At 40.7% G+C, this 20547-nt stretch overlaps 1 protein-coding gene across 1 annotated transcript; it reads left to right on the forward strand.

The window, feature by feature from the left end:
* Nucleotides 1–3332: 3332 nt before the first annotated feature.
* Nucleotides 3333–19282, forward strand: IL13RA1 (interleukin 13 receptor subunit alpha 1). Its single transcript, XM_041716151.2, has 10 exons — nucleotides 3333–3654; nucleotides 6690–6847; nucleotides 8644–8779; nucleotides 10668–10788; nucleotides 12532–12716; nucleotides 13085–13236; nucleotides 14396–14528; nucleotides 14985–15081; nucleotides 15364–15448; nucleotides 16605–19282. The coding sequence occupies exons 1-10, from the start codon at nucleotides 3348–3350 to the stop codon at nucleotides 16722–16724; spliced, it is 1494 nt and encodes a 497-aa protein (XP_041572085.2). The 5' UTR covers nucleotides 3333–3347; the 3' UTR covers nucleotides 16725–19282.
* Nucleotides 19283–20547: the final 1265 nt, after the last annotated feature.

A 20547-nucleotide genomic window follows, 5' to 3' on the forward strand; every position in this document is an offset into this window, starting at 1 on the left:
GGGGAGACGCAGCCCTATACTGCTTTTTTTACTTCCTTTTTCTTGAATAATTTTCACAAGAACCCAGGGAAAAAAAGTCACAGTGCAGTCAAGTTCAGAGTTTATTCCAGGTCAAAATAAAAGACTAGAAAAACAGGAAAAATAAATGTTTTCAATAAACATGTTTTTCCTAGTTTTTTGTGGTTTTTTAAAATAGTTTTTCCTTCATTTCACAGAACAGGGTGAGCTAATACCAGTGTAAGATTCATGGGACTAAACCCTAGTGCACTGAGCTATCACATACGCACCCTCTAAAGAAGATTACCAAAATAAATCAAACACAGAAGTACACCAAATGAAATGGTGAACACTAAATTATTCAGCAACAAATAGAAGATGTTGACTTAAAAATCGTGAAGGAGCATGAGTGCCGCAACATCCAGATCAGAGAAATCCCAAAAATATGATTCATGAGGAAAACAGGGACAGTCATACATGCTAATTTTTCAATAGAAACAAGATGTGAATCACAAGTAAGGAAATATCCCAGCAGATCACCCTACTTTCCTCAAAAATACCCAGTGAGTTTGTGGTTGTGTTTTTGCTCTGTTCTGAAGTTACAATTTTCAAACCCAGACTTTTGCTCTTTGGGATGTATTTATTGTTGCTCTTCTTCAAATAGCTCAACCTACAAGGTGGTAAGAATAATGTACATGCCCAGGCAGCTGAACCAGCTCTTACGTGATGTAATGTAAGTCAGGTATAATTGTTATTTACTTCATCAGAGGATAAAGAACAAGCTGCTTTTTCTACTTTGTCTTCTGAGGCTTCTGTATGGAGCTCTTGCAAGCCTTGGCCAAAAAGCTGTAAAACCAGGTTTATGCCCTGCCTCCCTTGGTGAATAAAGGAGTTATTCCCTTACCAAATAAGTAGGTAAATCAAATAGATCTTGATACTTAGGGAATAGTGAGCAGAAAAGTTGATGCATGGGCTTGTAATAGAGTTTATTAGAGTGGGAGATAACATTTGTACAAACATGCTTGGGTCCATGTCCACCCAAAAGTGCTCTTCACAGGAGGTGGGTTTTATTCTGCAGAATTTCTCATTTCCAGCACGGCCTGGGCAGCAGTTCAGGGTTTGCAGAGTTCATGTCTGTTGTGAATGTGTATCACAAAATTATAGATGTCCCAAAGAACACAGAACAAAGAACACAACAAAGGTCAAGATGTGAGGAGCCGAGTGAGTCAGATTGGGTTTTTTTCAACACATTTTTTGATTTTTGTGCCTCAGATTCAGCTGTATTCTATGAGTCTTTTTTTGAACTGACTCCAGCCATCTTCTGAAAAGCCTGTAATTATTTTGGCTGAGACCTAAAGTACTGACAGAAGCTGCTGCAAAATCAGAAAGGAGAAATCTCAACATTGGTATGGAACAACTTCTGGTCCCAAAAGGGACCATTCCCTGTGACCCTGTGCTGCTAATAATCATTGCCTGTTGCTGGACTTAGTAATTATGCAGGCACACCAGGCACTGGCACAATTTCCTAATCTGATTTAGGGAACATGCACAGGAAAAAATTGTTGGATTTTTGTTTTCTTGCATCTGCAAACCCACTGCATGCCCCACAATCACTGGCTTTGCTTGTATGGGTGGAAAAGGCAGGAGCACACAGCCAAGGACAGGTCAGTAAGATAATTGTAAATCAGTTTATACCAAACTTGAAGCCATACCCTAAGTACTTGTTCAACAGATAACTTGAAAGGTTCCTCGGGTGTGTCTATCCAAGTGCCAATCTCCACAGCACAGGTGCATTGGCTCACAAGAGCACAAATGAGCATGAGAGGTGCAACAGAAAGCTGCAGGACAGAACTCTGAGATTGAGAAATGGGAAGTCTCTGGAGGTGGCAGGGATCAAAGGCTCTGGCAGCAGTTCTGATTGTTGTGAATTGGGATGGGAATATGACAACAAGTCGAGCATCCAGGGAGAAGGGAGAGAGAAGGGGGAAAACGTTTCATCTGAAGACAACGTTGATGGGCAGGCAGCCAAAAGCAGCGAACAATTGCATGTGTGCTTGGCATTGGCTCTCCTGGGAGAAGGAGTGGACAAAACAGAAAGAAGGAAGGAAAGAAACCATCAGCAAGGAAACTGAAAGCAAGAGAGGGGTTGCTTGGCTCAGCTCTACTCTACAAATGTCCTCACTAGCAGGCATAGTCCATGCTTGCTCTGATTGCACAATCTGATCTCCGTCACACAGCTTAAATGTTCCACATCCTGGAACTTTAAACTACATGTTTATTTGATTATAATTGCAGATCCTTGGGCACTTTTTAAGGGCAACTAGAAGCCCTCTTATTTCACAGGGAAACAAAAAGGTAGAAAAGCAAAAAAAGCCCAACATTAACACAGGATATTCCCCACCCTGTCATAAAAAGGTCCACTTCCCTTTTTCTAGAATGAGTGTCTAAAAAGCAGATGAACTCTTGCAAAACTCTTTGAGGAGCTGAGTAAATAATGAAACATTCTGTTGGGTTAGGAATAAGTTAGTTTTACCAACAAATTTTGGTTTGCCTTGAAACTCAGCCAAGTTTCCTCCCTGCTGGATCTGTAATATTTTTAGAATACCTGTATTTGGGTGATAACTAGGACCAAGATTGCTAGCTACCACAAAATTCTGGTTCAGAAGGAAAAGTTTTGTCCCAAATATTTTATTCTCCTGAAATTCATCAAAATAGCACTTAGGTCCTATTCCCAGTTCTGGAAAAAATTTGGAAAACTTGCTGCATCACACCCATAAAAAATGTGAGAGCAAAATTGACCATATTGTATTTGGAAAGGGCTGAAGCAGAGGGAGTTTGGGGAAGTTTGTGGAAGGCAGATCTGAAAAAAAAAAAAAAAAGAACAATATGCATTTTTAGCACAGATGAGAACTGTAGAAATTAGCTGAATTTTCAGGAGGGATTTTGAAAAGCGGCATTCTGCCAGGGGCTGATTAACTGCTCCGACATCAAGAGAACTGCTCAGCGATGTGCTAACGTAGCTGCTTTCCTGGGAGAGGATATGAACCCTACCCCGTCTGGGGCACGGCTCAATAGCTGTAGCAGATAATTGTGAACCAGTTGTAAAAGGAAAACGACTTTGACTCACAGAATGAACTTTTGGTGGGTCTGTGGCCGCGCCGCAGCTCCATGCGAGGAGACGCGGAGGGCGCGGGGCCGCGGCGGGCACGGAGCGGGTGCGGTCCCCGCAGGGCTGTGCGGCACGGCCGAGTCCGGGCTCGGGGAGGCACCGACGGCTCCAGAGGAAGGGGACTCAATGATCTCAGTCTTTTCCAATCGAACTGATTCCGCGAAGTGTCTCTGTGCTGAGCATGCGGCGGGAAGCGGAGGGCAGTGCAAGGGCAGTGCGGGGCCGTGGGATGCTCCCATCCCGCACAGCCCCGCGGTGCTGCCCAGGTGGCGGGGCCGGGCCGCCCCTCCCGCCCGGCTCGGATTACCTGGGCGGGCCGGCCCGGCCCATCCCGCCCGCCCTTCCCGGCTGGTCCGGCCCCTTGACGGGAAGTGGGAGCGAGGGGCCGCGCCGGGGCGGCCGAGCCATGGCTGTGCCCGCAGCAGCCCCGCTGCCCTGCCCGCTCCTCCTGGCCGTGTGCTGGGCGGTGGCCGCGGGGATGGCGGCAGGTAGGAGCGGGAAGGAGCGGGACGGGGCGGCGGGACCCGGGACCCGGGACCGGCCGCGCTCCGGGTCCGCGGTGCCGGCGCTGGAGCTCCGCTCCGGGCTCTGGTCGTGCGCGGCTCGGCCGTGGCTCCGCGCACACGCGGGCGTGGATGGAAGGGAAATGCGGGCACGGATGGAAGGGAAATGCGGGCATGGATGGAAGGGAAATGCTTTTATTTTGCAGCAGAAATCTTCCGAAGCTCCTCAGCCGTGTGCGAGGCAGCGCCGGCTGCGCGCACTGCCCTGCCGCTTACCGGCAGCGGGGATGCTGAAAATCTGCTCTCCTCTTGGCAGGGTCGGCAGAAATGTTTTAAACCCCATCTTCGTTTCCCGGGACAGTTTCTGCCTTAAAACCCCATCAGGACCCCTCGTCCTCCTCCCGGTGCCCGTGTCTTGCGGCGGTGCGGGAGCGGCTCTGCCGGGTGTGGGTGTGCAGAGCCTCCCTCGTCCTGTGCCTTCGGAATTCCTTTAGTATTCCCCATTTTGGAAGCACGAATGTTTAGTTTTGGGAAAGATGCATGCGCGTCTGTGAGGGCTTCATAAGGACCTGGGTTTGAAGCTTTCTTTCTCTGCTTATGTTATCCAAAAACTCAGCTGCAGGCATTAACGAATTGTTATTTTTCAACTGTCTGCAATTCGGTTTATCACTATGAAATCAACTTTCTGAAAATTCACGAGGAAAAAATAAAATATGATGAGTTTTTTGCTGCTTTACAACACTCGCGTGGTACTTGATGCAAAGGATTTGCTGATGATTCCTCATTAGGGCTGTTAGAAATAATGTTTTCTATGTCTTACATAATCTCTTCTGGCTACTGCTGTTCTTTTCTCCGAAGCACCACCGTGGTTTTGTGTGTTAAGAGTGAAATAATGGCTTGCCTACATTTTGTAGTTTTTCATTGAGTTGTTCTGCAAAATTGCTACAGAAATTTTAATAATGAGAGCATAAGACTCTATATTCTACACAGACAAAAGTATGAGATTGGCTTAATCTATGAATAAAAGCTGAATTAAAAACATTAAAACAAGCTTCAGAATTCTGTAGGTTATTCGGAAACCTACAAGATTTAAACTTTTTATGTTAATGAAGTTTATTTATTAATTTATAAACTGTAAATATTAGCACTTCTTGGTGTGGCTAGTAATCCACAAACTTAAGTGCAATGGCTTCTAATCAAACCTTTTAGAAGGAAATGTTTGTAACTTCAAAGTAGAAATCCGGGGTGACATTTTTTAATAGTTTGTGGCTATTGCAGGTAAAATCATGACAAGATGGAATGCTTGGAGCAGTGTACTCTTGTTGAAAAACTTTTTTTTTTAATATGATCAAAAGGACCCAGTATTTGCAAACTTAATGTCGCAAGGCTGTTCCTAAAGCCCATCCTATGTTTTTGTTAGTGGAAGAGGTAATAGGCAAAGATGTTCTTGCTATGTTCAGTTTTCTCACTGGAGACTGTATTTTTGCAAGAATAAAAATATCTCTTTTCTGCTCAAACAGAAATCCCAAAAATTTTAAGTATTCAAGGTAAATCAGCGAATCTTTGTAATTATTCTTATTATCTGTTGAAACACATGGATTATAATGATGCCTAATCTCTACCATTGCCTGTCCTTGAACTATGCAAAGGTCTGAGAGAGCTCCAGAAGTTTGATGAATTCCTTTCTAGATTTAGCTACTCTGGCTTTCAGGCAATGTAAGAAAATGGTGTCATGGATGCTTTGAGCAGAATTGTTGCTCAGGGAAGCTCTTTTGCTTCTCTATCTTCCCTCTTCCTTGTGCTAGCAGAAGGAAACAGGGCTGCACTGTGACCTGGATGGGAAAACTGATTTTGATGGAATTATTCTGCCCTTTTCCTATGAGCTCTCTTGAATGTTGGGATGGATTGAGCTTGGCTCTCTGGGACAGCAAGACCTGCAGCACGAGCTGATATCTGTTTGAGGTGCTTATGAAACTATTGAGTAATAACGGAATACTCTGTCCACAGACTAACAAGTGGTGTTGGCTCGGTGATGATACCTGGAGACACCCTGAGAAACAGTCTCACTGGGTTTCTGGTTCAACAGCTCATAGTACATATTAGAGTAGCCCTTTAGAAAAACAAAATTCACTTTTACGTTCTTAGGGAATTCCCACTTGGTGTTGTTTTCTAGAATTGATGTCTGACATGTACTTTACTTTTTCCTGGAAGTTTGTCATTTCCTGTCGTATTTCCCTTCTTTGTTTTCTAATATGATCTTCAAGCTTTGTGGTGGGTCTTGAGTAGGCATTGACTCAGTGCACGAGATAAAGAAGGGTCAATGCACAAATTGATTTATCACTGCAACCCTCTCTGAGTCATGGCCGTGCTCTGCTTCTCATTGGCTTTTGTGGGGGTAAAAAATGTACCACTGAAGTGTGGCAGCAGTAAATTACTACTTGTCCCACACTGGTTTTGTTCACTGTGCCAGAACATAGCATTATATTTTTAATAGGTAATTGAGAAAGCTATGTGGTTTCCTTGATGTTTTTTAACATTCTTGCATTTGCAATCTTTGCTTAAATTGTGCTTCTAACATACAGCTATTGCTTGCAAGATGTCTTTTGTCTTTTTAAGGATTTCTCTTTAAAACTATGCTGACGGATAACTTCTGGGGAGAACACGGTATTAATTGCTCCACAAAACGTGTGTACTGTTTTTACTAAAGTTTCAGCATGTGATTCATCTTCCCGCAATGTGCAAAAGCTCGAGTACCACAACCACTACGTTGTTGCAGGCTATGATTTCTTAAAAATTACTTTTCAGTTAATTTGCGCATATTTAAATAGCTTATGTGTTGAGGTTATAAGAATAATAGAAACACTTTAGTGGGCAGTACTTTATCTGATAGAAAACATGAGCTGGCAAAGCTGAGTAGTTATTTGTGTTCTTTTCTGTCAGAGAGTTAAAGGTCTGCCAGTATTACTAATGGTAAAGTGTGGGCCAACAGGATTGTTACACTGGTAACTCCTTTCTTCCAGGAGCAAAAATTCTTCCATCTCCATCCAACTTGAACTATTCATTTATCCATATCTGTACTCTGAACTGGACATGGAGCCCCCCAGAGAACATCAGCAGTAGCTGCAACCTGGAGTATTCCAGTGACATCGTCATTAATGGGGTCCCTGAGGACAGAAGAGTAAGTACATCACCTCTGTGAATTCTGTGTTCCAGTAAATGTCTTAGTGTTCTAAAACTCCGTGTGGGAGAGCATATACACATGTATAAATACAATTTAAATATAGCATTTCATTCTTATCAGGGGATCAAAACCTCAAAAATGAATCGTAACAGCATATGAGATCTTCAGATCAGAAAAATCTGTCTGTTGCTGTCTGATAGCTGAGTGCTGATGGTAACACAGGAGTATGTAATAATAATGGGAAAAGTCTCATTTCAGTCTTTGCTCATGCAGCTTTCTAGAAAAAATAGATACAGGGCGATCTACATCCTTAAGGGTTGAATGGGAATTTGCAAAGGCTTTTCTCCTTTATTTTGAACTCAGTTTAAAGAGACATGCAGATTTAGCTGTGATTTGACAGCATTGCATCTTTTGCAGGTAATGCCAAGAATTAAATTCCCCCATTTACCCTCTCTGCAATTACAATTATTTATGATAGGGTTGTGTTTTGAAGACAATATGGTGCATTTTTGTTGTCTGGAACAGAAGTCATATAACTACTTTGTTTTGGGCTTTCATTTTCTGTGTTTGATGGTTTGCAGCCCAGATATGCTCCTTGCTGGGGATTAGCTGCTGTTTGATCAGGGCATTGCCATGGTGTCCATTGCTATGGGCTGTAGGACAAGTATTTTTACAATTTATTGCCAGTAAGAAAATAAATCCATTATTCCAGTCTCTGGGAATTGGAAGCCTTTGGTAGATGCCAGCTGTGGGGAGGCATTGCTGCTATTTCAGATATGGTTGCAGTTGATACGATGTCTCTTGAAGCAGTCCTTTGTTGTTGAGCCCTGTTACAGTCTTACAGCCTGATGCTTACATTGACCTCTTCATGCTAACCACTGCATTTTTTCCTGCAGCTCCAGGATATCCTGGACATGAGTGGGGATGTGGTTTGGCCAGTTTGGATGGAGCATTGAGCAACCTGTTCTAGCAGAACACAGGAACCCACGGCGAGGGGGCTGGAACCAGATAATCTTTAAGCTCTCTTCCAGCCCAAAGTGTTTTATGATTCTGTGACTCTGGTTTTGCAAACAGCTGAGCTGATTTAATGTCACTACTAAAAGGGAGATGTTTCATTTTGACACTAATGATCTCTAATAATCTTCATTGGATGTTAGATGAGCCAGTTGAACCTGCTAACGCAGCAGAAACCTATTTACCTGTTTTGCTTGATTCATTAACAAATCAACAAGTAGAAACTCCCCTTGGTTAAAGAGCTGACTAAGTTTGTGGAAGGGTCTAATAGATATTAAGGTCATCAGCAATGAAAGAACTGAGGGTCAGCAGTTTCACAGGACAGGATGAAACAGACTGTACATCTTGCCACATCTTATTGCTCACAGAGTCTGTTGGAGGTTAGGATTTTTTTTTTCTTTCTTTTCTTTTATGGAAATTTTCTCCCATTTGTTGCTAGAGATGGTAACCACCGATACTTAAGAGAGACAGAAGACTTTTTCTAGGATAATTTTCCCCCTTGTTATACTTATTTCTTGATCTCCATGTAGCCTTTGTTTATGTCTGTAGGTCTCAGGGGTAGGGGTAGTTCTTCTTTGTGAGTTCTGACTTCACCTGAGAAAGAAACAGCAAAGCCAAGTGATGCTGAGGCTTCCCACACCGTCAGACACTGGTTTCCTTTGGCTTTGAGCTGTAGTCTTTCTGAAGGGCTGTGATATACCCTTACACTGGTAGGAATTCCCGTGTGTCTGAGATGGTATGAGAAATGTTTTGGTTTTCTTCCCCCCGTCTAAACCCAGGAATGGAGTAAGAGCCGATTCCGTGTGACGGATGCACACTTGAATGAGGAAATGCGCCTCAGAGTGAGAAGTGAATGCAAGAATGACAACACCAGTGAGCCCAGCCCCTGGGTGGAGACCTCCCTTCTGCCAAAAGGTAATGCCAGCAGTGGCCAGACCCCTCTTGGCCTGAGGAGACATGGCTTTTTCTCTGCTCTTTTAACAAGAAATCATAAAATACATCATCGAGAAATACCAGACACAAAGGCTGTCTTATTGATAGAGCTTAAACAGAATGATTATAGCACCTTTAAACACAGCTGGGGTCTTCTGATGCTTGAAGTCTTCTGGGCAAGCTTGTAAAATTGAACTGCTCTTCCAGAACAACGGCGTGGTTCCTGTTATTTCTCTTCTGCCTGCTTTGAGCTGTAGTCTTTCTGAAGGGCTGTAATATATCCTTACACTGGCAGGAATTCCCAAATGTCTGAGATGGTATGACAAATGTTTTGGTTTACTTCCCCGCATCTAAACCCAGGAGTGGAGTACAAGCTGCTTTGGTTTCGGTGATTGTGGCATAAGAGATAGCTCTGACTCCACTAAGCTGCTGCCTTCATGACTAACATCTAATTCAGTTTATTTTGTATGATTTTTCTGTATAAACAGAAGCCCATAAAATAGCCTTACGATTGTCCATGTAAGAGGGAGGAATATTGTAAATTTAATAACTTGTTGAATAATTACTTCAATAATTGTAATAGGGTTCTGTCTTTTTCAAGAGATGAGTGGGGTCTACAAATCATAGCAAAATTAATAGCGAAAAAGTATTTTTTGTTGCCATGCAGAAGTAAGGGTCCACGGCAAAATTGTTAGGAAGCAAACTTTGAGGAGTAATGTATTTTGCTGAGTGCTTGAAGTTAGGATGTACAGCAATAAAATGAACCTCTTGCCTAAAGGTCTGTCTTAACCCAGGAGCATGACTTGATGTGGATGAAAACCACATGTGGCTGGGAGAATCCGAGACCTTATCGAGCCTGTGTGTGTGCCAGAAGGGTTCTGGAAATTCAGGGAGGGAGATCATTAGCACAGGATGTACGAAACAGGTTGGGGCTTTTAAAAGTGTGTTTGCAGATGAAATATTTTTATATATTTCTTGGAATAGGAAAGCCTGTTTCATCTCCCTATACTCTTAGTTGCTGCTTCAGGGAGAATGCAAGCTCGGACTTTCAAAGTAGATCTGCATTTCATATGCATTTAGTTTTAGTTCATGGAGATTTTGCTACTTGTTACAAGGAAAAGGTTTCCAATACAATGTAATATGGTAATACAGTGTAAAGAACTCATGCAGAAATGCAAGATTGAATATGAAAGACTTCCTTCCACAATTCCTCTGCCTGGACAATCCATTGACCTATTCACAGCTGCTAAGTACTCATTTGTATTGATGTGACTTGAGTTTCGAAATGTTAAATTTTAATGTCTAAAGGTATATGGGTCTCCATTAAAAAGTCAACTTAACTAGTGTTGCTTATGTCAATATTTATGACTCAGAGGTATTTCCATATTATAAATGCAAAGAAATTAATACTGTATCAGGAGAAGCTAAAAATAGTCAGCCTTTAATTATGGTTGATATTGATGGCTGTAAAAGCATTTAGTTTTGTTATAGTTTTCCCTGCAATTACCAGCTACTTTGACTTATTTTTAAAGTACCTGTAGATTAATAGAAATAAGTATTTTCTTGACTCAGTATCTTGTCCTTAGCATCTGGTAACTCTTAAGTAGCAATTCAGCCATGGTGAGCTCTGGGATTTGCTGTTGTGATTTGCTTGCCTCTAGAAGTTACTCTGCTGAGATTTCAGCCATTGCAAGCTCTAAACAGCTGGAATTTGTTTGTTGGGCTGAACAGGCAGTGTAGTCTGAGAGGTAACCAACCCATTTCTGCCTTCCAGTTTCAGTTATGTAAAATGAAATGTTTTACTTCTGGAAACAGCAGAGAAAACTTGGACAAAATAAATCTTAGAGAACATTTCCAACTTGCCTTGCAGGTATTTTGGGTACTGCTGCTGTTGACTTGGGCTGTGTTTGGCACAATTTGGAGTACATGGCTTGTACCTGGCGTCGTGGGGAGAACGCAAGCAGTGACACCAACTACACTTTGTTCTACTGGTTCGTGGGAGATTTGTATTCTCAGCTCTAAAGTGCTCCAGGACTAATCTTTAGTTTTGCATGACACATTCCACTTGTCTGCTTCCTGGTGCTTTTAAAGTTCCCAGGGCATTGTGTCCAAGTTACTGCTCAGTCCCATCCAACAGAAAACTTCACCACTGAAGGGGTCAGAAGCTGCTATGGCCAAGACTTTTTGGGAAGTTGATATAACTGTTTTGTGTCTGCTTCTGTAGCCCATATTAGCACAGCTTCTATTGCTTTCCATATTTTTCTATTTTGGCACTTGATTCAAAGAGGGAATAATTAAGAACTAAGCTAGGCCAATGTATTAGTTGCTTTTGTTGCAATCCAACAAATTGGGATGCTTAAGTTAGGATTACTCACAATGTATGTGTCAGTTCATAAACCATTGGGAAATGGTATGAAAGCATTAATAATTTGATGTTTTAAATAACTGATTCACCCTTAAAGCTATGAAGAACATCTTTTTATCATCATCATCCCTGCTGGCCCGTAGACAGCCATAAATGGTGTCTGTTCCAAAGGAACAGACTTGTGTGAGCCAGCTCTTGGCATTGATAGCTGTACATGCTGATCTATGCATACTTCTGCACCTTGATGGGGCTTGTGAAATGCCAGATTGCATTAGCTTCTGTAGAAATAGTGGGGTTTTCTTTTAGAAAGCCCCATGTCATAGTTTTAAATCAACTTTCTGTCTTATTAGAGCTAATTGCATTAAGATGTTGTTGTTCTTCTCCAGTGGCAGTCTTGTAGGCCAGCTGTTCAGTTCAGGGCATTTGGGCAGCAAACAGCACAAAACTTGCTTCTTTCATCAAATGTGGGGGGACTATTTGTTCCCTGTCTATACTGCTGCTCAAGCTTTTTCTTTGTTATAAGAACAGGACCAATGCAGGGTTGATTATCTGAATTTCTGGGTACAGGGATACTTACTGGAATAATGCTTTAGATTTGAGCTATATATTTTCAACCTGCCATTAATTTTAATGGAAGATGTAGCTGCAGTGACTTCAATGTGTTTTAATTCATGCTGCTTTGAAAGAATAATAATTTTTAGATTTAAAAGCCAAAAACTAAGAAAACACTTCAATTTTAGACTGAAAGATACATTTTCCACAATGCCAGTGAGGTGGGGTTTTTGGTTTTGTTTTTCCTGGGAGGAAAGGCTACTAGTGTATTTTCACTGGGACTTGGGCCACAAAGAGAAGCAAGGAAGAAGTTTGTCTTCCTAACTTCTCTGTTATTGGAAGGGAATACTGACATTTTTAAAAGCAAATCAGGTAAATAGGTAAAACTCAACTGTCTTAAGAGCTACGGTACTTGAGGCAGAGCTAAAGATGATTGATCAGCTCATTCTATCACAGAGGTGAAATTCTGCTGACAAGAAGTGGTCCAAATTAGTATATTTTCTAAATATTCTTTACACCTTGGAATTTTTCTCCCATGTGGAAAATGTGAACCAAAGTTGACAGCAGTTGTTCTCTTTGATATAAAGCAAGCCTGCCTCTCTTTCTGCTCCTTGGCACTCTTCACAAAAACAATACTTTTTCTAAAGCTTGAGATAAATTAGAGGCTGCTTGCTTTGCTTAGCTTTACTTTTTTATATGCTATAGCATAGCCTTAAGGCAATATCAGTCTTTAGAATTTGTGGCACACATTTATAAACAAGCCTTGCCCTTGCTGTCCTTTTCTTCTGAAGTTTACAAGAATAATTTATTCCTCTAGGTTTGATGGATTGGAAAACCCTATGAAGTGTAGCAACTCCTCTGTAGACCAAGGAATCTTTGAATGCATTTTCAATCTTACCTTCCCAAAAGTCACCAGTACTTATCCTACAATAAGTATTTTGGTTACAGATGATTCTGAAGAAGTTAGGCCTCTGTGTGCAAGTAAAAATCCTACCACCCTTGGTAAGTATAACACCACATCATAAAGATCTAATTAAAATGAGAAGTTTGGTAGTATATTGTGTTTGAGAAACTTCACCTCATAAAGCATAGATGAGACAATGAGATTAGATGCTCCTTTCTTCTACTGACCTTTGATTTGAAGAGTTTGTCTTCTGTGGGTCGTTATCTATGGGGAAGGGGGAGGGATGATTTTCTATTATAACTTATATTCCTTAGTTAGATTTACTCTTTTTTTTTACTTACTGGTGCTATCTTCCTCTTTCTCTTCTTAATCTGGTGTAAGTGTAATATTCTGCAATACAGGACTGAACAATTTTTGTAAGCGGTGAAATATACTTTTAAACTAATTATTCCATTTTGCATTTCAGTAAAACCTGCCACACCAAGACAATTGACATTGACAAAGACTAATGATAGAATTGACGTAAAATGGAGTGAATCAGAAACTTTTCCAAAAAGTTGTTTACTCTATGAAGTTAAATATTGCAATGGTGATTTGGACATTGGTCAGATCATTGCAGTAAGTTTTTTCTTTGCTTTTTTTTTTTTTTCTGTGACTCTTTTGTAATATTTGTGGTTGAAAATGAGCAGTTGCATGTGTTGCATGTGACTGGGTCGGGTGCCAGAGCTGGAAGTGCTGTGTTAATGTAAGATTTTTCTCTTACACTGTAGGTTTATGTTAGTAAAAGCTGTACATCAAAATTCATGCAAGTCTTGTGAATCCTTCCCATCATTTGTTTGGGCAAGATTGTTAATGTCTGAGACCAGCCTGATAAACAGGGATTTACTAAACTATCAGGAGATGGTGCCTGTCTTCTTCTCAGGCATATGAGCTTTGGTGTTTGCTTCTCTTGCTATTGGTCTCTGTGGTCATGTGGCAGCTTTGGATTTGAATGCTGTGACCTGATTGCCCTAAAGAAAAATCAGCTGCTGGTGCACACAAGCATAGACTCTCACAGAGAAAAGCAAGGGGATAAACACTGAGGATGGAGGGGAGAAAGAAGTGTGCACCCTCAGATACACTGATTTTAGTGTGCACATAAAAAGCATTGAGTTCAGTGTCTGGATGGACTCGTGCTGTATTTATAGCCAAACACTGTACTGTTTGATCAGAATGGTAAATACAACATGATAAATTTCAAAGTGAGTGGCAGTCTTCTCCTGTGGAGCGTGTTTAGTGATTTATTCTACCCCATACTCGAATGCTAGCAATATTCCTCAGAAAACTGGTCTTTTGGATAAAAAATAAAAGCAGCTAGATCCTATCTAGTGTGTGTTCTCTTTGTAGAGGCATCACAGAACACTTTGGTATGGTTGGTTATGCTGCCCTGACAAGAAGGGAAGGCAGGGTAAATTACAGATGTTTCTCAGAAGAAGGAAAAAAAAATTAAAAGGCACTGTTCCAAATGCTAAGTCTTAGTTTAATCATTGATGCCAAATGCTGCATGATTGATGTAGCAGTGAATGAGATTAAATCTTAGCTTTGGAATGTGCATTTAGGCCCTCTGTGCTTGTTAAATGCCATTATGTCCTATTTTTAATGAGGCTTCATAGTCATAAAAAGGTCTTCCATCAAAACATTCAGAATATATTAGCTGCAAAATGTAAATAGTCTTGGAAGTGACTGAGAATATGTTGGTAATTGAACAAAGCAAATTACCTCTTCTTTTCTACCTTAGTCTGAAACTAATTCTGTGTCAATTGCTGGCATTGATGCTAACAGCAAGTACACCTTCAAAGTGAGAGCAAAACCAAAGCGGGAGTGTTACAACAGCAATGTCCACAGTGACTGGAGTGAGGAGAAGAGCATTGGTGAGAGACTTGTCCCTGCATTGTGTTGCACTTTACTCTTCATCTGTGAGGCATTTAATAACTTTTTGTCTGCTAAATAAATGGGAGTCAAAGATCATCTCCTCATGTACCTATTTAATTTTGAGTGAAAAGAGGGCAGAAGGGCTCTACTCCTTCAGCAGCAGCACCACTCCCAGCCTGTGCTGCTGTTGATAGTGGTGCCATTTGTGTAGATACGCAATGTCCAGTGTAGCCAATTTTTCTGCCCTGAGCCTTGCTCATTTGCATTTCTTTGCCAAACACATCTACATTATAATACCATCTTTGGAAAACAAGCCTCTCCTTGCCAAAAAAGTGCTAGTTTACTTGAAAAAGCACTGAGTCTATCAACAAATTGGATAATTTACCATTTTGCTATCATTATTCTTAAAAAGCCTCTCAAAATATCCCTAAGTCTCTACAATTTCTGTTTTCCAGGTGAGAAGAAGGACTCTACAATCTATTTTGTTCTAATAATTACCATTCCATTAATAGTAGCAGTATCTACAGTAATTCTGCTAGTCTATCTAAAAAGGTAAATGTTGATCTCCCTACATTTGCTGCTGTCTTTGTCAAGATGGGAGTTATTTAGAATCTGTCTGTGTCAATGTTCCCCTTCTGTTTTGGGGAGGAAAAATAAGAAATGGGTAGAGTGGCACAGAGAAGGAAGGCTGGCCAGTGATGACAAAGTTGACTCCACAAATTTTCTTGACTACCCAAACATGATTTTGACATTTTTAAATGATTTTGTGGTTTTTAAATGATTTTTAAATTTATATATCTTTCATCTAAACATTTTCTTTTTAACTTCGTGAAGGCTGAAGATATTAATTCTCCCACCAATTCCGGACCCTAGAGAAATTCTTAAGCGAATGTTTGGAGAGCAGAATGAGGATTCCCAGGTTAGTAAGAAGCTCTTGGGTCAACAAATCTGTTGAACTGGGATCTCCAGGCTTGCAGGTTTTTTTTTTCCCTATGTCTGTCTTATAAATAAATGTGTATAAGGAAGTATAACATATGAAGATTTAAGTATTTTACAATACTAGGAATTGTTCAGAAAAAAATTCCCAAAACTTAGATTTGTTTCCCCACCCCCTCGACTGTAAGTACTTTTTCTAGTTAGGCTAATAGAATTGCATTATTCTGTTACTGCAGACTGCTAGTCCCTTAAATTTGCTTCAGGTTGGTGTTTTTTGGGTGGCAGTTTTCTGATTGTCAGGCTTCTTTTGCTGTGTGGGTTTTGGTTTGAGGATTTTTATTTTTGCTTTTGCAACTCCATTAAGTGACTTCTACTGAATGTGCATGTCTTTTTCTGCTACTTAATCGTATTTATGATGCTGAATTAAGCTATTTGTGTTTGACTTCCAGAAACTAACATTTTTAGCACTCTCACATTTATCAGTCTGTTAGCTAGGAAGTCAATCAGATATAAAGCTTCTTGTTGGCAAAAGAACAAAACCAGCTATAGTTGTTTCAGGCATTGGTTGATGAAAGACTTGCAGTGTGCATTTTTTTTGGGAAAATAAACATAATACCAATAAAGAAACTTCTCTCTAAATAAATCTCTCTCCATAGCCCTTTATAAAAATCCTAAGAGAAGTACACTGACAAGTCTTAATTCAAACCTTGACATGAATGTTCTCCCAGGTGGGACTCTTGGCCACAAGGGCTGTAACTGTGGTAGCTGTTAAACTTTGTTGTGCTTTCACAAATGTTTTGTTACTGCCCCAAGTAATTCTCTCTGTGTGCTCAGCGAAAACTGTACAAAGTGTTTACGTGCTCAGTTCTCCATCCTCCTGCTTGAGCTTCACCATTTGGCTGTAGTTGGAAGCACCTTTAAGGTGGGGACCAACCTTCAGTTCCTCATCTCCAGAGGACATCTCTTCTGTCAGCCGGGCCTAAGCCATGGCTCTGAAAAGCACAATTTGTTGCCCAGCTACCTTGGCTTTCCACCATAATGCAGGGTATATGTTTGGAACAGAGGTCTGTCTTTTTGGGTTGAAAAAGCAACACTCGTCACAAGGAAATACTGTTAAAATTGTTGTTTCTCTCTTTCAGAGCTCTGCAAAGGATGATCCCATAAATACTTTTGACAGGTTAATTATAGAAGAAGAAATTCATTCTTTAATTTTAACAGAAACTTCAGAGAGCACTAATCCTGAAAAAGAAAACAGGTAGACTCTGCTTTATCAGTGAAAGAGGAGGAAGCTGATTGCTGCTCCTGTACCTCAGGTGACTGTAGATGTGAAGAGGCCTGTGAGGCACTGGCCAGTTCTGACCTCGCTGGCTCCTTCTCTGGTGCACAGAAGATGCATCACTAACAGTGGCTGTTCTCCCACCTCTGCTCGAAATCTGAGCCCATCAAGATGAGCATGTGTGCAATTCCATGGGACTGCACTGTGGGCTCCCTGTCCTGGCTTCAGCCAGCTCTGCCCTGTCACTTGCCACTTGCACTTGTGTTTGTGCCTCACACCAGACTGTCAGGGTTTGTTTGCTTTGTTTTGAGCAAGCACTGTGACTTCTCTGAAGTATTTGGCTCTGTTTGCAGTAGGTGGGATGGGTCATGAGTGCTGCCAGGTGGGATGGCAGGGCATGGACTGCTTGTGGATAACCCTTTGGGTGCCTAGGCTGGGCACTCTCTGGAGGGCACTTATGGACTGAGCTTCTCGTGCTTCTGCCCATCAGCTGGGGCTTGGTCAAATCCCACTGAAGAGGGTATTTTTTTATTTGGAAATGTGTATGAAAAGTTTCTGCTTTCCAGCTGGTGTTCAGAATATTCATAAAAAAAGCTTAGTTTTTTATCCCGTCAGTTGCCTGTCATCAGATGCCTTGCCTTCATGGACTTCTTGGGTTAATTACACTTTGTTTAAAATGAGAAATAGATTTTTTTTTAACTTGTTCTGTGGAGTAGCAGATAACTGTACTGAGTCTCACCAGACTGTGATTCTACTTGGGCCATATTGGCCTGAAGACACCTGATTTTTAGCAGCTAAGTTGTCCTGAGCCTGTCCAGCAAAAATATCAGGATGGATGCATGACTCTTAAGGAGCTGTGGTCAAACTGATTGGCAAATATTAAACCACTGAAACCCAGCTAATTCAAAGGCTTCAAGACTCATCCTTTCTGCTAAACTGATGGATTTGGGAAAGAGGGGATGACAACCTCGGCCCGTTTTCTAAGAGAAATGTTTTATTCTTTCTATGGTGATGAGACTCTGATTTGAGCTTCCCCTCTAAGACTTAGCAATGTAAAACAAGGTGCTGATTTGACTTTTTGAAAACTGTTTGACAGGTGTTTTTGTTGTTGTTTTGTTCATTCATTGATGGTTTTGTTTTGAGGGTTCTTTACCCAGCAAAGCTCAGCAAGTTTTTTCTGGACAACTGTGATATTTTTCTGCTCTGTATTCTCAGCATTAGTTTCTGCCCTATGCTGCAAGGGTGGTTACAGTGGTACCTTGATTGTGCTGGAGGAAGATGATGGAATGGAGAGAAAAAGATCCATGGAAGCCCTTTATGGTTAGTGCTCAGGGATTTCTTACTCCTTCCAGATAAGTGTAGACATGTGAGTCATGGACACAGGCAGGCTTAGCAGACTGGGATGAGATCTCCTGACAGGCTTTCTAGGAGCAGACTTTATAGCTACTAACCTTTTAAAGTTCATCCCTGCCTTCAAACTCCATTCAGTCAAAAAAGTGAAAATAAATGCTATATTTTTAGGACATATTGTTCTGCAAGAAGTAGAATGAGTGCCATATGCTTTTTAGCTACAAATGTGCATCTTTTATACACTTATGCATTCCCTCCTTATCAATAAATCCAGTTCTTTCCCCATTGTCCACTGGGCCTCTCAAATACAGTTTTTTCCATGTCTCTTATCCTCCTTTTGTTTGTGGTAGAAAGGGGAGGAGAAATGTAGCAGAACTAGCAGATGCCTTTTACCTCCAATAAGGCTAAGAAAACCCCAACATTATAAAAATTAATAAATGAGACAAAATAAAAATAAAGCCTCAGGGATTTCAGTGAGAAAAAACTCAGGTTATACAAAGTCAGCTAGTAGCACTCTCTGAAATTCAAGAGATTAAGGAACAGCATGAGGAAAAGAGTAATTGCATTCCTTGTTGAATTCATTCCCTCTGCAACATTGATGTCATTATAATGATAGATATTCCTTCAATCTACCTCATCTGGAATGTTGCTCAACATAGACCACTAGACCGAAATGTATTTTCAAGATAAGTAAGCATAACAGTGTAATATAAAGTTTTGTAGCTTTCAGCGTAGCAATCTAGGAAAATCAGTACTTACCCCTAAATTCTTTTGACTTTTATGCTGGTGTCTATGACAAAACCAAAATTAATTTGATTTTAAAAATAACCAAATCAACAAAAAACCCCAAACAAATTCATAAAGCCATAGGAGCAAAAAAAACCCCAAAAAACAATGGATGGAAGGTGTTAGGCCAAAAGGAAGACTTAAATGCTAAGGTGCTTTAAGTCACTATATAGAAAGGTTTTGAAAAACACTAGCTGACACTTCCTTATGGATTCATTTCTTGAGCCTGTGTTTCAGCATGTAAAGCAAGTGTCTGAATATACTTTCACCTTTAACATGGTTTTTTTGAGGTAAGAGGTTTTTTAGCTTGAAATTATCCAAATTTTGCTGTAATTTATTTTTTTTCATTGCAGTTACTTGATCTGTAAATTTGTTCAAAGAGTGAATAAATATGATTGAATGCTTTTCAGTGTAATGGCATGGCATTTTGTTCTTGGGTTGAGGAGATTAAACTGAGGCCAAAAGAGATGGATTTTTAATGAGAAACCATGTTTGAAGCATGCAGATCCTAGAGAAGAAAAGCTGAGTTGCTTTGCCCTCTTTCCTTTTAAGAGCGAGCTCAGCCCACGCACCCGTCGTGGATGGACTGCAGTGATTTTGGCTGGGAGAGTGGAACAGAGATGGAGCTGAGCACAAGGTTTGGGCTCTCACCCTCTGTGCTCAAGGCCATTCTATTTTCTGACATTGGCAAGTTATTTTAACACCACAGAGACTTAATAAACCATCAAACTGGAATTTGACTGAAATTGCTGCAGCCTTCCCCAATGTATCTTCAATATTTTACATCTTTGTTAGCTGCTGAGGTTATTGAAAATGCCAGGTTGCTAAACTGCTGAAAGCCATCAACTTGTCACTTAGACCCAAATATATTCAAGTGCAGAATAAACACATTGGTAATGGCTTCTTGGAAAGATTCAGAGAGAGAATTCTTAATTTTGAATGATCTGTTCACTGAAGGGAACTAAGATATAAACCATGACATCAAAAACAAGAATTTCATGTCTCTCTTTCATAATTCTACACTTTTGGTGGTGATAATGACTAACAATGATTTTAATCACTGCCTGTAAGTGACCTTTTCCCATTTTAATACATTTTGTTAAATAATCTAAGCCTTCTGTATTTGGCATCATTGAGAAATTGAACAATTCATTTCTATTTTTTTTTGTTCATTTTTTTGGTTAAGGAACGACATGACAGTTGAAAAAAGTTCTAGAGGAACACACTGAAGTGTAAGTCATAGTGTTTCAGTGCTTACTGGGTAGAACTATTCACAGGTGGGGTATTTCCATTCACTGGGAAGTGTTCAATAAGCTTATTTCTGATCTTGAACTTAAAATACTCAGAATTTCCTCTGTTTTTTTTTTAAATTAACAACAAATACCAGAATGAATGTTTTGTTTTGGAGGGTTTTCCACTCACTCAAGCAAGAACAGGATGTAGGTGAGTAGGGGGTGGAAGTCCAGATATGGTCAGGATGTTGCAGAAACCTCCCTCCCTCCTCACCTTAGTGCCGTGGTCAGGCAGCAGCTGAGATCCACAGGCCCAGGAACAGGCAAGGTGGGACTGGGAGGAGCAGTTCTGCTCAGTTACTGAAGGCTCATCAAGATAATCCCCAAATACTTCAGTTTTAAACAATATTTGAAAATATTTTTTAAGGAAGCACACCT

This window comes from Taeniopygia guttata, chromosome 4A, assembly GCF_048771995.1.
Source record: "Taeniopygia guttata chromosome 4A, bTaeGut7.mat, whole genome shotgun sequence".
Lineage (NCBI taxonomy): Eukaryota > Metazoa > Chordata > Aves > Passeriformes > Estrildidae > Taeniopygia > Taeniopygia guttata.